This window comes from Sorex araneus, chromosome 4, assembly GCF_027595985.1.
Source record: "Sorex araneus isolate mSorAra2 chromosome 4, mSorAra2.pri, whole genome shotgun sequence".
Taxonomy (NCBI): domain Eukaryota; kingdom Metazoa; phylum Chordata; class Mammalia; order Eulipotyphla; family Soricidae; genus Sorex; species Sorex araneus.
Genome location: NC_073305.1, coordinates 66,923,832 through 66,944,209, shown reverse-complemented (window position 1 = coordinate 66,944,209; position 20,378 = coordinate 66,923,832). Strand labels below are relative to the sequence as shown.

General features: G+C 42.7%; 1 protein-coding gene across 1 annotated transcript in view; it reads left to right on the top strand.

Moving 5' to 3' along the window:
* Positions 1 to 6,623: 6,623 nt before the first annotated feature.
* The window catches only part of FRMD4B (FERM domain containing 4B), a 240,204-nt gene continuing 226,449 nt past the window's right edge, over positions 6,624 to 20,378 (top strand). Inside the window, exon 1 of the mRNA XM_004612789.3 lies at positions 6,624 to 6,981. Coding sequence (XP_004612846.2) covers positions 6,820 to 6,981 — 162 coding nt within the window. The 5' untranslated portion in view covers positions 6,624 to 6,819. The remainder of the gene's footprint in view (positions 6,982 to 20,378) is intronic.

The window sequence follows — 20,378 nt, the reverse complement described above, 5'->3', positions numbered from 1 at the left end:
GGAGATCTACTTTAAATTTCTTTTGTGCCAACTTCATCAGAAAATGAAGCCATGTTTTCTTCTTTCTTATTGACTCAAGACCAGATTATGTACTTCTCATTTTCATTCCTCTCAAATACTGCCTGGAGCTCTCTGGAATCCTGAACTGAAGAATGCAAAATTGTTTTCCCAAGCTTATAAAATATCCATAGGCCTTGGGATCTGTAGTCTGTGAATTATTTATTTTTTTGTAATCTCTCTTGAAGATTAAAACAATATGTTCTTACTATCAACCTTAAGTTAATTTTAGGGTTGCAAGATACAAGAACAACTTTCATGTCCCATTTTTGGGATGCCAGACTTTGTTTTTTATTTTGCTCTTGCTGTTCAAGGCCAAAATTCTAGCAATATCCCTATCAAATAATTATACCACTTTCAATAATAAAAAGAAAATAATCTATTTTAAAATATTTTGCTTATTTGTTTGATGGACAGTGTATTCCAGGACTTGAGAGTTTTCAATATTTTTCAGACCATTGATCCTGAAAGATTTCTGTTTTTTTTTTTTTTATTTTGCTTTGTCTATAGTACATAGTATAATCTTTAGAGAGTCATGTTTTCTTAATATGTCTTTGGTGGCTTTCTTTTACCATTTCTTAGAGTGAAGACTGATTGGGTCGCATGTAACAGTTCTCATCTCCCATAAAAAAATTTTTGTTGCATTTCATTATAGATTCTTCTTCTTATTGGTATTCTATTCTTATTTAAATCAGGTAAGTCCAAAGAGTAGACATTTTGTCACATTTAATTCCTGAGTCAGAAGTTCTAGACTCACCCATAAAGCCAAAACATTTTAGAATGAGACCAAAGCAAATTATAACTTGTAAATACAGAAAAAAATACTGTCTCCAAGTTAAAATAAGAGGACTACCAAATTAGAAGCTACGCCTTTCAAAAATGCTTTCAAATATCCACTGATCTGCAGAAAGTCACTGAGTTTCTTTTTCTGTGTCTCAGTTTTTTTACTCCATGAAATGGTGCCAGCGATAATTTTTACTACTGGACTTTAGGAGAATATTGTGAGAATCATCTGATGCTCTATGTGAAGCCAAATTTATTTATTTGTGTGTGTTTGGGGAAAAGTGCTATGTAGATCAAATTATTATTATTTTATTTTTATCATTGTTGATGTGCATGTAAATTAAGTATAAATAAAAGGTGGCAATTTATGGGGGTAGGAGATAAGTCACAAGATTGATACTATTTCTTTTCACAAAAAGAAGGTCAGCCTTCCCCCTCTGATCTTTCTGGGCTTCCTTGGAATTATCACCCCCTACGGGGTTTCATATCTAACATCTGACATGGTTAGAATGTCTAGTGTCTCATCAGTGGATTAACTAGTAAAAATAGATGCAATGTAGAGTCTAACTTGTTGCTCCCTTTTGTGTACCTCTTTGTGTGTTAAATATAGCATGTCTCCTCTGTCCTGTAAGGAGAGATTAGTTTAATAAAATAACATGGGAAATTTTGTTTTGTCTTCTTTACTTTTTTCTTCTCAGAATAGAATGATTTTTGTCAAAGAATAGAAGCATGATATCTTCATGTCAAATATTATTTAACTTGTGTTGTTTTTGTCCCTTTATGATGGAAAAAAGCCTATAAAATTAGAATGACAGGGCTGGAACAATAGTACGGCAGGTAGGGTGCTTGCCTTGCATGCTGTCCACCTGGGTTTTATCCCTGGCACCCCGTATGGATGCACCAAGCACATCTGGAATGATTTTTGAGGACAGAGCCAGGAGTAACTCCTGAGCATTGCTAGGCATGGCCCGGAAACCAAACCAAACAAGCAAACAATATCAGAACAGTAATTGTACAGTTTAACCAGCCTGAAGGTCAGCATTGGGTTGTAGGTGACATTGGTTGGGTCCCCCTACTTCAAAACCCTCCTGCTTCCACTTTTGTGCCCACCTTTGTGAGGCCAAGAATGAAAGATTCTCCCTGTTCTCTCACCCAAAAGCAAAGGAGAGAAAGAACAAAATGAGGAGAATGACCACTTTGCTTTCTCTACAAGCACTCAAGTCGAGCTATGTCTTCCTCCAAGTCCTGCTTGCTCCCTCCTTTGGGAAAGGTGGATTGGGGGGTGTGGGTTTATAACATCTGTTAGTGAAGCCCTCTTCAGAGGCAAAATTGCCCTGATTTGGTTCCATTGAGATTTCAACCCTGTATCAAACATTCCTGCTGTCAGAATTTAGCCACACTCAGTAATTGTTTAGAGGTGTAGAATACAGGTTTTTGTTTTGGTTTTATGTTTGAGTCACACCTGGCAGCTCTCCGGGGACTCTATGGGGTGCCAGGGATCTAACCTAGGTTTGCCGAGTGCAAGGCAAGAGCCCTTCCCACGCTCCAGCCGACGGAGTACAGTTTTTAAAAGTCCAACGGTATTAAGTGAACTCTGTGACTGATGGCAAGAGGGACCCCTGGAAGCTACTCTGTTCCTTTCTCCTTCCAGAGGCAGGGTTGACATTTGGTGCTTGTGCTCCTGGCACCATGCTCTTCCTGCTGATGGCTCAGAGGAGAACTTACAGCAGCCTCAGAGATAATGACACTTTCTTTTACGTCTGTAGCAGAACTCCCAGGTGGATGAGTAATACTGTCACCTAAGCACCGTTTTAAGCCTCTGGAGAGAGCTACAGGAAATTACAGTGTATTGCTAGGATCACTGGTGCAGGAGAGGAAAGAAAATCCTCTTAAATTAAAAAAAGAAAAAGAAAGAAAGAAAGATCATTTTGAAGCTGGCTTGATTTTGCTCACTTTCCACAGGAAAGGAGGCTTAGCTGCGAGGGGCTAGGCTTGGGATCTCTGTCCCTTGTGGCCTGTTCACTAAAAATGATGCCACACATGGGTGGTTTTATCTCCACTGCTGCTCATCTGGGTTCAGTTGCCACCACCCACTGTTGTCAGTGCCTGGTAGGGAAGAACTTGTGCTTCCCTTTTTCTAAAGTCTCACTCAGCCAAGAGCTTCAGACTTCTCCTTGTGCAGGAAAAAATGCCAGCTGATCAAGACAAGCGTTCGTATTCAGAATGGTGGGAATGAGTGGTCTCTTGTGTTCAGATTCGAGTATATATGATTTTTCTGAGTCCCCAGGAAAGCTAAGAGAAGCTGAAGAAGGCTGGACTGCAGAGAAGCTTTTGCAGAAAATCTTGAATGAGAACAGCTGAACTATTGCCTGGGTTTCACCAACTTTATCCAACAAGCAGAAAGGAATTGGAAAACAGATGTAGATAATGGGTTGACATTTAAATATTTTTTAAATGTCTGCTGTTTTATCTGAGTATGAAAAAAGTGAAAGGAAAGGCGTAAAACTGACTTGGGGTGTGGTGGTGATAAATTGTTTTCTTTGGTTCTTACTCTTCGCCAGTCATGCCATTAAATGCTGCATACAGAATATTTACTTACTCTGCCCCATATAATGGGTTTGGATATTACCCCCATATTATTGATTACACTTTGTAGGTTTAAAGTGTTTGTGCAAGATCCCACGTGTCTTGAAGAAGCAGGATTTAAGTCATTCAAGTCTTTCTAAAGCTAGGGTGAGAAGCGTCCAGCCTAAGGACTATATAAGGCTTGTGAAACCCAATGGTCTGGCCCTGGTGTATAATGGGACAGTTACTTTTTCCTCAGCTGTCTGCAGCCACCTGCATTTATTGTATGGCCTGGAAATGATGTTATACATATCCGGATGACCTCCGGCAGAAACATGGCTCGCTACCCCTCCTCTAAATAAATAGAACTCCTAACTATTATACCCTATGTAAATGATTCTCCAACTCTAGTGAACAGAGATTCTCATAGTGATGAACTCAGGTCCCAGAGTTCTGCCAGAGTTTCTGATTTTGGTGTGGACCCGAAAGCCTGCATCTTTAAAGAATTCCAAGTGATATTAATGCAACTGACTCATTTTGAATGCCCTTCACCACATCCCTTTTCCCTTTTTTTTTTTTTTTCTTTTTGGGTCACACCCAGCCATGCTCAAAGGTTACTCCTGGCTCTGCACTCAGGAATTACTCCTGGCCGTGCTTGGGTGACCATACACGATGCTGAGGATTGAACCCAGGTCGGCCACATGGAAGGCAAACACCCTACCTGCTGGCCCCGGTACATAATGGGACAGTTACTTTTTCCTCAGCTGTCTACAGCCCACTTGCCTTTAACATATGGCCTGAAAATGATGTTATAAATATCCAGATGACCCTCAGCAGAAACATGGCTCCCTACCCCTCCTTGAAATAAATAGAACTCCTAACGTTTATATCCTTTGTCAGTGATTCTCAGTGGGGCTCCGGCCCCACCACATCCCATTTTTAAGAAAATATGAAACATCAACTTTGAAAATCTTGAAAGCAATGACTGGTGGGGTCGAAATCAACCACCGAACTGCATTAGCTCTATGCTCAGCTAGTTTCTCATCACAAGATTTCTTGAGCATCTCTTCAGAGAGGGTGGTGTCATGAGACAGAGATAATTGACCTGTGCTGGGTTTTATTCTGGTATTCCCTTGGCTAGTGGGCATTTCCGAGAACAGTCATACTGCGTCATTAAAAATAATAATAAATATAAACCTACCATCACCCTTACACTCATCCTAATACGCCGTTTTTAGAATTCAAAGTTTTCTGTTAGAATGATGTATTTTTCTTTAAATTATATTTGTTTGGATTCAGTACGACCTCATACGTTTAAATTCTATATAAGTATTGTGATCATTATGTTGGAAGATGTCACCAGAATATTCATCCTGATGTGCCCAGAGCACAGTGGTCATGAAGAAAGGTTGCAGATCTAGGATCAGGTCTTCTGTCCTTCAGAAACTCTTCGTTTCATTAGAACTAAAAAAGAAATAAAGTAGTTAAAGACATGGCATTGAAAGTTTCTTAATTATGTTCGCTTTGGAAACAATAGGCACTCTGAGGACAGATTTTGTGTTCTGTTTCACCTGAATTAAGATTCCAAAGGCACATTTGAAACCTGACATAAAGCTGATTTAGTTGTCGATAATTTCTTCTGAGCTAGTTCCAAAGAAAGGCTGTGATGTTTTACTCTTCCTGCCACTCAATAGCAAAGATAACAGCTACAGTGTAAAAGCACCAATGAAATATACATAGTTGCCCTACAGATAGAGTCAGGAAAAAAAAAAACAACATTCTTCTATTTGCAGCAGTGTTTTCCCTAGGAGAAGGAGTTCAAACATTCTATGGGACTAAAGCTACACACATTCTAAAGGAAAGTGAAGACTGGTGGTATGTGGGATTTCTTGAATGCCTTTTTCAAATGCCTTAGGCAATATTGGTTCCTAAGGGAGAATCTGAAACACACACACTTTAATTATCAGGTGGCTGTGAGTGGAACAGTTTCCTTTGGTTTTGAGTCAAGAATAAACTACTCGGGCAGGTTAGTACTGGAAACTGCTGCTAGATAATGTACAAGGTTCACTTTTCCAGAACTAAACCAAGGGTTCTCTGGTAAGCTTCTATTTCTCAGCAAATAGTAACTGGAAGCTATTTGCTGGAACCACAATGCTCCGTTTTTTCCTTATGAACTGAGACTGCTGCATTGGAATGCGGGAGGTAAGGTGGAGGTGGTGATGAGGGAACCAGCGCCCTGAATGGCAACAGGAGATAAGGTTGTCATTTTCTCATTTTCTCGGGGATCCTCAGGTTAGACAGACAGACAGACAGACATTCACACACACAGACACACAGACACACACGCACTCACACACCCTGTTGCCTTGAGACTGGGATCTTGATCTCCAGGCTCCAGCACAACCAAGGCAACGTTCAGGGCTATTCCCCCAGGAGGGAGGTCCTCAGGGAAGCTTGCAAGATTTTTTTTTCTCCTGCTTCTGTAGTTGCCCAGAGGTATTTATCAGCATAGTCAGAGCAGGATGCCAGGCGAGGACCCTGTAGCCAAGTAAGGTGAACCTAAAGCAGAAGACTTGGGGAGTGGGTGCGTGTGCAGAGAGGGTCCGTGCGTCTGGTGGGGGGGTGTGCCCGTGTGCTCTCCTGTACGTGTGCGTGTGTGTGTGCGCGTGTGGGTGTGCGTGTGTGTGTGTGTGCGTGTGTGTGTGCGTGCGTGTGAAGAGAGGGGCCGTGCGTCTGGTGGGGGGTGTGCCCGTGTGCTCTCCTGTACGTGTGCGTGTACGTGTGCGTGTGTGTGTGCGTGTGTGTGTGTGTGCGTGCGTGTGAAGAGAGGGGCCGTGCGTCTGGTGGGGGGTGTGCCCGTGTGCTCTCCTGTACGTGTGCGTGTGTGTGTGCGTGTGTGTGTGAGTGTGGGGGTGGGGGTGGGTGTGTGTGGGGGTGGGTGTGTGTGGGGGTGTGTGTGTGTGCGCGCGCGCGCGCGAGCACAGGGCGTGCTAGCCAAGTCCGCTGAAATGCAGCTCTCCTCTTCGCCTGCTGAGAATTGCTCCACATCCCCCCCAGCCCAGGGACCTCGGGGAGCGCCAGGGGGAGTCCTCGCGGGCCAGGGCTTCCCATGCCCCGGGAGCGCCCAGAACTCGCCTGGCGCAGCTTAGCGCAGCTTGCTCCGTGCTGCCAGCGAGCGGGCGGGGGTGGACACTGGGCTTCTGTGTGCCAGCCGCAGCCGTTGGCTGGCGGGCGCCCAATCCCGGGGCATGCCGCGGGAGCCCCGCCAGGACGCACGGTGAAAGACGAGTTAAGTGGAAGGCTTGACCCCAGCTGCCAGCAGAGGCCGGAGTGGGGAGCCCGGGCGGCGGCGCGGCCGCTGCGGTGCGTGTCCCGAGGCTGCAGCCGAGGGGGACTCGGCGGGAAGCAGGAGGCATGGCTTCGGTGTTCATGTGCGGCGTGGAGGACCTGCTGTTCAGCGGCAGCCGCTTCGTGTGGAACTTGACCGTGTCTACGCTGCGGAGATGGTACACGGAGAGGCTGCGAGCTTGCCACCAGGTGCTGCGGACGTGGTGCGGGCTGCGGGACGTGTACCAGGTGAGCCGGAACGCGCGGGGGCCCCCAGCCCTTGACGGGTGCCACCCGTGGGAAGCCGCTGCCACCTGTATGATTGTATTCTTTCTCGCCCTCCATCTCTTGTTTTTTAAACTTGAACGGGTGGCCCGACTCTTGGGACAAAAGATCCGCCGAGAAGGGTGACTTGAGCTTCACAAAGATTTTTGCATCTTCCCTGGAGGCGCCTGGGAGACCCCTCCTGAGTTAGCCCCAGAGTTTACAGGCGTCTCTTGGGGAGTGATGGTGTGCTAACCCGCACCCAGCTAAGAAAACCAGCTTTGCAGCCGAGAGACGTGCAGGACAGACTTTGACATTCAGATGACTTTTTTTTAAAAAAAAAAAAATTTATTTCAACTGGGATGGACAAGGGGAGCGCTTCATGAAGGAGGGAGGATTTCATACCAGATCAGTGTCCTAGGGGTCTTTGTGGACTTGCGTTTATTCCCTTTGATTTTATTTCGGTTTGCTAAGAGGCAGCCCCAACTTGCAAGGCAGAGCCAGGAAAAACTGATTCTGTGTCTACTGGCTTTTGGAAAGCAAGAGAGCGCACTGCGAACACGTTGCCGAAAGATAGACTGGGGCAGGATGGGGTGGCCTGTCTGAGCACCGGCACGCTTAGGGTATGTGAGAAAGATACATTAGACCCACGTGCTTAGGGAGGGTGAGAAGTCACGGGACACAACTTCTTTATTTCTACCGCCAAGTTCCATCCTGCAGGGTTTTGGTAAAAAAGGCGGCAACTTTGTTCAACTAGGAAACCATCTTTGAAACTGCAGCTTCTGGATTTTTTTTTTTTTAGAAAAATAGTAATTTGTGGATTAAAAATACTATGCTCCACTTGTTAATATCTTTGCAGTTGAATGAAAGAACACCTCGTTATGTTGGGGAAGATTTACCTAGTGTTCACTCTTGCAATCTAGCATCACACTTTCCTGTCATGTGGGATGGCTTTACTGTAGTTCCTGGATTCCCCCTTATCCCAATCCCATGTTATTTATAGCTTGTTCTGTTGGGTCCCATCTGGAATCAGGTACCTAGTTTTGACAAGCTATTGCGTGTTCTATCACTCACAAAATGTAAAGACCCGCACCAGAGTTTAAACAGTAGGAGTCTGAAGAATCCATGTCCCCTTGTCATCCTTGACATCCATGTCATGCTTGTGATAGTTGTTAAACTTTAAGATCTAATGCTTCTCCTGAGATTGTGTCTCTAATTCTCTAATGCCTTGTATTAGTTAATAATTGTGAAAACTAGGTGGAGAACCAGGGAGCAAAAGGGAATTTGAGAGTGTTGCAGGACTGTGGATAAGTTCCTTCCGGCCACATTATATAGATCACCTGGCTTTTTGGTGTGTCTTTTTCAGTGTGTTTTTTTTTTGTGTGAAATCATTGTTCATTTTGATGTGCAGATGTACTCCAGATTTAGTTTAGCTTCTTAATGTTTGAGAAACTTTGAAGAGGAGAGCACAATTATTGTTGCCAGTCACAGAGCCTCCATGTGTCTCCCTGAATGGATGCCAGAGACTTGACTTATCGCTTATAGTAGTGATCACTGCCGTACCTGGAGGTGCTTAGGGTTTACTTCTGGCTCTGTGCTCAGGCTCTCTCCTGGCGGGCCTTGGAGGACCATATATGGTGCCTGGGTAAAACCTAGGTTGGCCACATGCAAGGAAAGTGCTCTAATCACTGTACTGTAACTCAGATCCCCTTAATCATGAATTTTAAACAATATAAAGAAATGTTATGTGTATTGTGTATCAACTATTTAATGACTGAGTTGGAAACATACACCAGAGTTACATATGTTAATGAATCAAATTTTTAATCATCTTATTGACCCAAAAGGAGTAGTTTTCTTGTTTCTAGTCTGAATAGTCCTGCTTGTAAGGAAATCCAGAGTATATTCACTCTAGAGACAAATAGAGTGGGTAGGAGAGATCTATTACATGAAAAACCTGGAAGTCCCCTGGGGCTGATTTGTATATTCATATACTATTAGTGAAATAAGATCCCCACTTATTCATAAGGAATTTGGCAACAATGTGTCTACCTGTTGAGTATGGGAAGGTATAACTTCTTTGGAACTGAGCATTCTTCCACTTGGACATATTAAAGAGCACCTAACTTAATTTGCCAACATCCATGAATTAAGATACTCACTATGAGGCATTACTGTAGTAATGCACTAAATAAAAAGCAGGTTAAGACTGCACTGAGATTGCCTTTTAACAAAGACTTACTTTATGAGCACAGTTTTGAATTAGGTTAAAGATATATACATGGGGTATTCAACTTCAAATTGGGCCTAACATAAAAGCAAATTAATCAGCCATATGTATCAATCCTACTTATACAATACCTGGATGAGTTAGTATTGTAGCAATTAGTTGGGCTTACCAAATTATCAAGATATAAAATGATGAAAGAGTGTTGTTGAAAAAAATAAGCACCCTTTGCTTATATTAAGTGTACATGTCTTAAAAGTCAGCATATATGTCTTTAAAGTAAAAATTTCTGTCCTTCCTTTCTTTAATTCTTGGGTCACACCTAATGGTTCCCAAGGCATCACTTCTGGCAGTGCTTAGGGACCGTATGTGGTACCAGGGATCAAACCTAAATAGGCTGTATACCCTATCACTGTACTATCTCTCCAGCCCCTCAAAGGTAGCACTGTAGCACTGTCGTCCTGTTGTTCATCAATTTGCTCAAGTGGGCACAAGTAAGATCTCCATTATGAGACTTGTTGTTACTGTTTTTGGCATATTGAATACGCCACGGGTAGCTTGCCAGGTTCTGCCATGTGGGCGGGATACTCTCGGTAGCTTGCCGGGCTTTCCGAGAGGGATGGAGGAATTGAACCGAGGTCAGCCACGTGAAAGGCAAACGCCCTACCCCTCAAAGGTAAGAGAATTTTTTGCTAACCTTAAATGGAGTCTTAGCATCCGATATGAGATAAATTGGACAGAATCAAAGATATTTGAGTGACTAAAGAGTGTGGGTCACGTCTAGGAGGTAGGCAACTGCCACTGAAGGGGGGTATGGAAAGTAGATTATAGCAGTGGTTCTCAAGTCAAATAAGTAAATAGGACATTGAACAAATTTCTTTCCTTGCGTAAAAAGGTACTACAATGGGTAAGGTGCTTGCTTTGCTTGTGTGCTACCTTCAATCTCTGGAACCACATATGGTGCCCTGAACCATTCCATGAGTAATCTCTAAGCACAGAGCCAGGAAAAAACTCTGAGCAATGCCAGGTATGGCCCAAAAAAACAATAGAAAAAAGAAAAGAAAGCTTTTCCTATCTGAATCCCATTACCTAGCAGTAGAGAGGGAAAAGTTCTGGTATCTGAATAAGAAAAATCAGAAGATAATGTGTACAACCCTCAAATGCTCAGTTCAATAAATATTAAAGCCTGGTTTATGTCGGGTATTAAAATTTAATACCAGACCCACAGAAAGTTCTTGCTGAAAAGTATCTAATTGTACTGCTGTCATTTTGTAAATGTTTATAAATGCGGCTTGTTCTCTGAAAACTGGATTCCCACCTTTTCAGGCAAGGATGTTCATCAAGATATTGGAGTTTCCATAGTAATATGCATAGGGTAGATCTTGCTTATTCAGTCCAGCGCTCTATACAGTTGACCCCTATTTTCTTTAAACCTTTACGGACATCTAACAGGTCATAAGCAAGTCACTGGAGGGTCTCTAAGATGATAGTCTTTCTGTACTCAAGTCTGTTAATTCATAGATTGATAACACCTAAACATTTGCATCCCAGCACATTTGGGTAGGAAAATCCATCAAAGGACAATTTTCCATTGGGTATTTCAGCAACCTATGTGCATTTCAAACCACACACTTATTGCTAGCTGCTGTCCTTAAATTTTCACAGTCCTCTGCATTATTTAGACTAGTCGGGGGATTAACAAATTCTACCCGCAAGAGAAAATTGACCTGCCTTCCATTTTTGTAAGTCATCTTTTATTGGTATACAGTTTCCTGCCTTTTGTAAATAAACTTTAAAATTGCATTCAGCTGTGCTGATTCAATTATATGTTTTTCTGACTCTTTTCATAATACAATGCTGGAATGAAGTAGTTGTGATTCAACTTATTATATTGAGTAGTTCATACAAACACTGTATTGGTCACAAGGCAGAAAATATTTATTCTGTTCTCCTTTACAGAAAAAGCTTGTGAATCACTGGGCCCTAGGTGGGGATGGGTGATGGGTAGAGGACTGCTGGGTGAAGGATGCTAAGAAGAAAAACGTCAAGAATTTAATCCATGGAAAAACAGAACTTAACAAGGAAGAGGGCCAGAACAATAGTATAATGGATAAAGTGTTTGCCTTGCATGCAGCTAACTCAGGTTCTGTCCCAGCACCCCATATGGTCCACTGAGCTCGCCAGAAATGATCCCTGAGCTCAGAGCCAGGAGTGAGCCCTGAGCAGATTTGGTTCCTTAAGGAAAGAGGCTCTGAAACAAAAACACACAGAAAATAGATACAAAATTGGTGTGAGGATCCCCACCTATATGGAAGATAAAAAAGGAGGGATTAAGCTGAAAGTCAGACTCAAGAGGCCTTTAGGGACGAACCCAGTGGCTAACAGGCTTGCCTTGCACACATCTGATCAGGACCTTCCCTGGTACCCCATACAGTCCTCAGAGCACACCAGGAGTGACCCCTAAATGCAGAGCAAGGAGTAAGTCCTGAGCACAACAAGGTGTGACTCTAAAAAGCACACACAGAAAACAAGGGCCCAACTGACCTTCAGGTAGCTTTGAAATGCAAAGTTGTCCCCAACTGGGACAGAACTCAGCCCCTTCCACCCAAATTTTCCCTCTCCCCCATCTTCACCCATCATTGGAGGTGGGATGCCCTTGAGAAGAAGCATAACCTTGGTGTAGGTGGCTCTCTCGAAGGAAGGACAGTTGCCAGAGTTAGCTGAGAGCCTTCAGCTCACAACCCTCTCCAAAGCTGGGGGAGTAAGTCCCGGCAGCACAGAACAGCATCTTCCTGCTCAACAGGTGCCAGGATCAGTCTTCAGTCAGTCAGGACCCAAGGGATGGAAATGGAAAGTGAGGATTTCACTGATATGCAGGGTGTAGAAAAATCTAGCTCTGAAGGCTGTACTAAGGTCAGGGATGTAGCTTAGTGGTAGAGCACTTGTTTTGCAAATGTGAGGCTGTAGATTTGATTCCTGGCAACTTTCAAACACACACACACACACACACACATTTATATACATGAAAGCCCCCACAATCAGGGCAATCGCTTGCCTGTATCCTACACTGTAGAAGGGATGGGGCAGTCGTGAAGATAGCTACTAGGAGTAAAACAGAAGTCTGGGTATCAGATCGCGTCATAATGACAAGGAACTACGATTTCCTATCCCCACAAAAAGAAGGAAAAATTCAATAGTGTAGCCCATTATTTAAGATACATTTCTAAATGACCATGTCATTTAAGATCAACAAGATTTGTCTTAAAATCTTTGAAAGGCAGTTTTTGAACCTCTGTAGCACAGCTTGAAAAATACCAAGTTAAAAATAGACTCTCCTGCTTTTTCAAATTGGTGTTTCTTTTTCTTGTTCCATTTATTCCTGGTGGAGCCAGAGCATAAAGTAACTTTCTGTTCACCCTTAACCTGATGTTTATTCTGAGTGTTATATTTGTGATGACCTATTTGGTTGTTGTGGAAAAGTGTAAACAATTGCGATGCAGAGTAAGATCTCTGGTTCTAATTTTTCTAAACAAGACCATGTGACTTACAACATAGAAACAAGGCAGTGATTAAAATCTTAGGAGAAAGAAAGTTTGCCTCCTGGTAGAATTACATGGATATGTATATAAGTACTAGCTCCCCAGCCTTGCTTTTCTCTTTCTGAACCACAGATTATAGGAGTGTTCAATTGCAGGAAGACTGGCCAAATGCAGTTGTTATATCACTTGGTAAAGGTTCCATACAATAAGGCAAAGCCTAGACCTGGCTCAGATTTAAGAATTAACCTGGGTAGATACGAGCAAGCAAGTGCCTTATCCGCTGTACTATCTCTCCAACCCTCCTTTGCTGGATTTAAATAGCCACTAATTGTTAAGCAGTTTCTGTGACCTCGGTTTGCACTTTATATGTATTTTTTTATTTTAAAAATTGCCTTCAGGAATTATTTTAATGTTTAATAATTTAGATTAAACCCATCTGTATAACTTTCAGCTTTAACACTAATTTTAGGTATTTTGCTGTTTTCTTCATTTTTTTTATGTAATAACATTTTATGGAATTACCTCAAATCACTCTTATCCCCTCCTTCTCTCCCTAAAATCTATTCTACTCAAAAGTTGGTGATCGGGGCCGGAGCGATAGCACAGCGGGTAGGGCGTTTGCCTTGCACGCGGCCGACCCGGGTTCGATCCCCGGCATCCCATATGGTCCCCCAAGCACTGCCAGGAGTAATTCCTGAGTGCAAAGCCAGGAGTAACCCCTGAGCATTGCTGGGTGTGACCCAAAAAGGAAAAAAAAAAAAAAAAAAAAGTTGGTGAAATTTTATTTCCAGGCATATTTACATAATTTTATCACCTATGTTTGTAGCACTGCACTGCATTGTCATCCCGCTGTTCATCAATTTGCTCGAGCGGGTACCAGTAACGTCTCCATTTTGAGTCTTGTTGTTACTGTTTTGGGCATATCAAATATGCCATGGGTAGCTTGCCAGGCTCTGCCGTGCGGGCAGGATACTCTCTGTAGCTTGCTCTCTGATAGGGATGGAGGAATCGAACCCAGGTTGGCCACGTGCAAGGCAAACACCCTACCTGCTGTGCTATCCCTCCAGTCCTAGCTGCAAGAAATATGAATGCTTCTTCTTATAAAATTTACATAAAAATGTGTCATTCAGCTGTTTTTTTGTCAACGAGTTTTTGGGGATTTATCTCAAAATTCAATTTTACCTCTCATATGTAGTCCATTATATGACTGTGCCAATCTCCTATCGGGACATTTTTATTGTTTCTAAAGTTCCAGTATCCCAGAATTTTACAATGAAAAACTTTGAATCTGTTTCCTTGTGCCTTAGAACAATAATTTCCTACAGCATATAATGAAAAGAAGAGTTACTTGATTTTTTTAGCTTTATTATATATTCTACCTTATTTTTGTCCTTATAACAGTACTTCAAGATGACGTTTTGATCCCCATTTTATTGGCTTATATACACTTTCGATAAGTATTTATGGTGCTGGAATTTGAGAGCTTTAGTTGATACCAATGTTGAGCCTTTGCCACTGACTTACTGTTTTAGTTTTTTAAAAATCAAACAGCACAAAAGATGAAAATCCCATTTATTTGCTTATTTGTTCACTCAACAGACATTGGGTAAAAAATCGTATCAAAAATCTTTAAAGCAAAGTCCATGAATTCAAAGTGTCTGAATTCAAGTCCAAATGAGTTCTTTAAGATTCTGTTTTCTCTGCTGCAAACTATAGACTTTTTTTTCTGAAGTACATCCTTGAAAGAGTTATTATCCCTGGAATTGAAAAAAATTAAGTGTATTGATATTTTACATCACTGAAAATTATGTTAGATGTATGTATGACTAGGGCGACAGACAGTGGGTTGGATGGATGGATGGAGTGGAGTGGGAGAGGTGGATGGATGAGTGGTTGAATGGATGATGTCTGAAGAAATAATTATCTTCATCTGGGCAGTGTTTTCCATTTGTTGTGCAGAAAAGTGATCTTTAGATTTTCTCAAATCTGCAGAAGAGTTCTCCTTCCTTTCCCCCCACCTCTCCAATTAAAAATTATTGTCTAGGGTACTATCAGGAGAAGGGCCAGTAACCACCTCATGGAGACATTACCCATATGCTTTATGACATGGCTTTATATCAGGATTCTGGCATCTTAATGCTGCTGTCTCCTTAGGATATTCAAAGAAAAGATGCTTCCAACTATTCGGTTGTTTTATTATGCCTCTCTAGTAGAAAGTTATTAAACTTTCTGCTTCCAACCCTGAGTCTGACCCCATAGGACTAAGAGCCCTGAATTCTCAGGCATGAAGACTATGAGGCTCCATTGACTCATAGTCTTGTTTTTTTTTTTTTTTTGCGTCTTTCTGTTAGTTCTCCTTTGACATGACCCTTATTTTCCAACTACCAAGGAGACCCAGTTATCACCAGCATCATACTACCCTTGGGTAATGTAACCAAAAATATATCCACAGAATTAGTAAATTCTTATGTCATTGAAATGTGATTAGATGCTTATTATCCAAGGGAGGAAGCCTAAATAAAAAACCAAAATAGATGGGCTAGAGTCAGCAAACATGAATTAATATCAAGGTTTTATCATTTACCAGCTGTGTGACCTTCAGCCAAGTACTAACATGCTCTGATCTGATGTTTCTACCTGTACAAAAGATAAAATAAGTTCGACATTCTGAGTTTGGTATAAAGTTTAAAATAGCATGGAATGAGAGCCAGAAACATAACTCAGTGACCGCTCGGCCTGCAAAACATATATGGCACGAGGGAGGCTCAAATTCTATCTTCAGTGCCTCATGGCCCCCCCCCCCCCCAGAGCACTGCAGGGAGAAACCCCCAAGCATAGAGTGAGGTGCAGGCCCTGAGCACTGCCAGGTATGACCCCCAAAACAAATATAATAATAATTTTTAAATAATAATAACATTAAGTGATAAGTAGTAGCTTTTAAATATACAAATACAGACGTTTTGCACAAACTTGGTGCCAAGACTAAAAATATCATGATAGAAGTTACAAGGGCAAATTCTGACCACTATTTAAGCTCAAATACCCACATATCGTGGGAAAATTGCTTTGACCACTTGCTTTCTCATGTTTTCCTCTAGTCTATGGGAATAGTAATAGCCTACTTCCTTGGGATGTGGGAGGCCAATAGAAAAACACATGTAACTGGGGCTGGAGCTATACAGCAGGTAAGGTGCTTGCCTTACACGACCCAGCTTCCATCTCCAGCACCACATATGGTTCCCCAAACCCACAAGATCTCCCTAAGCCCAAAGCCAAGAGTAATCCCTGAGCAATGTGTGGTTTGGCCTCAAGACAAACAACAACAACATAAACATTCCTTTTTTAAAAAACAATCATATAAATAAAGATCTCCCTGAGGTGTCTGACTCATGGTAAGCATTTAAAAGTGTTAGCAGGCAACCAGGGACATTGGCGGTAAGGAGTGTATGCTGGTTAAGGGGTGGGTGTTGGAACATTGCCTGGCTGAAACTCAGTCATGAACAACTTTGTAACTGTGTATTTCACAGTGATTCAATTTTTAAAAATAGTAAACAAAAATAACGCGGACTATTAAAAAAAACCCACCTATATAAACTTTTAACTGATGTTTTGGGACTCACACTAAAATGCAGACAGGAGGGGAAGAGTTGCCTGCCAGCCTGTTTTTACAGAAACTGATAATGTGATCCTGTCACTATCATCCCGTTGCTTATCGATTTGCTCGAGCGGGCACCAGTAACGTCTCCATTGTGAGATTTATTGTTACTGTTTTTCGCATATTGAATACAACACTGGTAGCTTGCCAGTCTTTGTCATGCAGGTGGGATACTCTCAGTAGCTTGCCAGGCTTGCCGAGAGGGACGGAGGAATCGAACCCGGGACGGCCGCGTGCTACCCACTGTGCTAAAGAAAAAAAAAGTGTTACCTTTTTGTTCAGTCCATTTATGACTATTTTTCTACTTATCATACATAGTGCTAGCCATGTTATATTCACCTTTCTAATGGAGCAAAACTTGGAGCTCAGATCAGTCTAAGTCTAAATCTCAGTCCCTTGGCCATGGTGTGAAATGAACTTAAACTGCAAGCCCTTCTGTCCCTTGCGTTTCTTCAGTTTTCTTGTGCACTCCTTCTCTGGAGTTCTCCAAACCTTGTAGCCATAACATGAATTAAATGTTTTGCTTCTAAATAGCTAATGCGAATTTACCTTTTAGTCCATTCTCAACTATCTTAAGTTATTTCATTCAAAGTGAGTTCAGGGCCCAGGAAATAACTCCAAGGGCTGCTGTCTGTGCTTTTCAGGCAGGAGCCCTGGGTTTGGTCTCCGTACCACAGGATCCCCTGAGCACCAGTAAATAGAAGAAGGAAAGGAGGGAAAGGAGGGAGGTGGGAGGGAGGGAGGAAGGAATGAGGAAAGGAGGGAGGAGGAAGGGAGGGAAAGAGAGGGAGGGAAGGCAGGGAGGGCAGAGAGGAGAGGAGAGGAAGCATCTCCCCTGCTGCCTGTCAAGTAGCAGAGGTGGGGATTCAGTGCATTTGAGGTTAGGCTTCCCCCACAGTCTGCCACCCTGCGTGAGGAAGGCAGTACTGCTGGGCGTGTGATGAATATTAATGCTGCTTTAGAATAGGTGCTGCAGACCGACTGTCACCTCACGGATGAAATTTGTGAAGCAGTCAGGAAAAGCCTTAGAAGAACATCAGCTCCTGTTTGTGTGCTTACTCCCTGTGATGAGCTGGTGAACAGAAAGTGATTTCACTGTGGCTGGTGACAGTTCTCACCATGCCTACAGACACCTGAACTTTGGACCCATCCCCACCCCAGCAAGTACCCTGAACTCAGGTCTTTACTCCCCAAACTCACCTGTTCTCTGAAGTTTCCCCATGACACTGGCCTCTTTCTGTCCCTTAAGCCCACCTAGCTCATCTCCGGAGCCTTGGCCCTCTCTGGGTCCCTTACTCTGTTTCTACTTCCCCCTCACACCGTACAGCCTTTCTTTTTTGGGGGGAGGGGGACCTCTCCCATCTTATTTTATCTTTATTGGGTGTTAAAATTTACAATAGTATCAGTGGTAGATTCACGTATACATTAATCCAACACAGCAACCACTACCAGGGGACCCACTTCTTTCTGCCCAAGTCCCAAATGCCCTTTGTTCCACCACGCCCCCTTTAAGCTGTGTTCTGTGGACCAACTCCCCAGTTGTGTTGCCTCTGGCCAGTTGTTTCTCCCTACAGGTCTTTAGGGTCCATGTGTCAGAGGGATCATTCAGTATCTATCCCTTTCCTCGGACTGACTTCACTCAGCATGAGTCCTAGTTCTATACATATTGTGGCAAATTGCGTGATTTTGTCTCTCTTATTGCTGTATAGTACTCCACTGTCAATTATGTACCACCACTTTTTTCTTTCTCTCTCTTTCCTTCCTTCCTTCCTTCCTTCCTTTCTTTCTTTCTTTCTTTCTTTCCTTCTTTCTTTCTCTTTCTTTCTTTCTCTCTTTCTTTCTCTCTTTCTTTCTTTCTTTCTTTCTTTCTTTCTTTCTTTCTTTCTTTCTTTCTTTCTTTCTTTCTTTCTTTCTTCTTCCTTCCTTCCTTCCTTCCTTCCTTCCTTCCTTCCTTCCTTCCTTCCTTCCTTCCTTCCTTCCTTCCTTCCTTCCTTCCTTCCTTCCTTCCTTCTTTCTTTCTTTCTTTCTTTCTTTCTTTCTTTCTTTCTTTCTTTCTTTCTTTCTTACTTTGGCAGCCATGGAAGTGCTCAGGGATTACTCTTGGCAGGGTTTGGGGCACCATATGGAGTGCTGTGAATAGAACCCAGGTTGTCTGTTTATAACGCAAGTACCCTACTCACTGTATTATCTCTCTTGCCCCACAGTTTCTTGGTCCATCCATCAGTATTTGGATATTGGGTTATTTGCGTATTTTGCCTATCATACTAATCATTTCATTGAATATCTGTGTGCATATGTCCTTTCAAATTAATTATTTGAAATTCTTATGAATAATTATTTATGGTTCATTATTCAAATGTCACCTAACTAGACTTTTAACTGCTCTCACTCTAATTTATTTTCTCTGAAGTCCTGTAACCACCAACCATTAGGAAGTGATTTGTTTGCTCTTGTGTGTCCCTTGGCTTTAACATTAGCTGTAGGTATGCAGAAACCTTGCTCAGTTCACAGGCATCTGCGGTATCTGGCGCCTTATAGGTCTCTTGGAAAGATCTGTTGACTAGATTTTAAAAAATTTAAAAGGACTTTGCCTTACAGTTTTTAGACATTTACCCAAGGCACACTGGCGAGAGTAGCTGGACAGTCAAAAGTGGTTTCTCACATCCTACTGAGCGACAGTGGGGATCTGTGCCAGCGTCATGGCAGCATGGGCTGGAGGAAGACACAAAGAATCTGGAGCGGGTGACAGCTTCGAGGTGGGGGTTCTGTCCAAGGGGAAAGTTTGCTTTCTCTAAAGCTTTGGAAACCTCCTGCAGTGGGGAGGCAACATACTGAAATCTGTTTGTGTGTGTGTGTGTTGATTCCTTTTTTTATTGTAGAAACTAACCCCTGGCTTGTGGATGATTGAGATTGTATTCATTTCTGTTTTCTGGCGGCCATTTCATTAGGGAAGCAGCATATTAGACACAGAGCAGATAATTTCCTTGAGACTTTAGGAGGGAGTTCACTGACATCCCCAACTTTTTGGGTTTTATTTATTTATTTTCAGTGGAATCACTGTGAGATGCACAATTGCAAAGTTGCATGATTGGGTTTTTGTCGTATAATGTTCCAATACCAGTCCTTTCAGCAGCGTGCATTTCCCACCACAAGTGTCCCTCGTTTCCCTCCCCCTACCCCAGCCTGTCTCTATGGCAGATATCCCCCCTTCTTTCAATCCTTTTGGGGCACTGTGATATGCAGTAGAAGTACTGAAAGGTTAGCATGTATCTCCCTTTACCTCCTTTCATTTCTTGTCCAGAGTGATGGTTTCCAACTATCATTGTCACAGTGGTCCCTTCTCTATCCTAACTATCCCCCCCCCCCACCACCACCACTTGTAGCAAGCTTCCAACCGTGGACCGGTTCTCCTGGTCCTTGTTTCTGTCTTAGGTATTAATCTCATACTGTGTTTTTTATATCTCACAAGTGAGTGCAATTATTCTATGTCCAAGGACCCCAACTTGGCCGTGCAGCCAGTAGAACATCCTCATCCATCCCAGCACAGGGGAACTGGCAGTTCCTGCAGCTCTTTTCTGCTCCAGTGGTCGAGTGGTCACTGTTTCCTACACCCAGCCCCTGTGGATAAGTTCTGGAATGTGTGTCCTGTTTTTCCTGACCAACACTGACAGATAGTCAAACCCTCCCCCTCCCTCTCTCTCCCCTTCTTTCCCTCTCTCCCTTCCTCCCCTGGCGTTCAGGATAGAAGGATCCTTTGAATTTGCCTGGACTCAGGAGAAAGGCAACATTCCCCCACCCCCATGCCAGACTTCATTATTGTTTAATTAAAATTTTGTTTTCCCAAGTCTTTGGCTGCATCCAACCTTATTAATATTTTGCAAGCACAGACAATATAAAAAACATTTATTTGACCCTTTGAGTTATGAGAACTTGTTATCGTGTCTAATTATCAACCTCAACC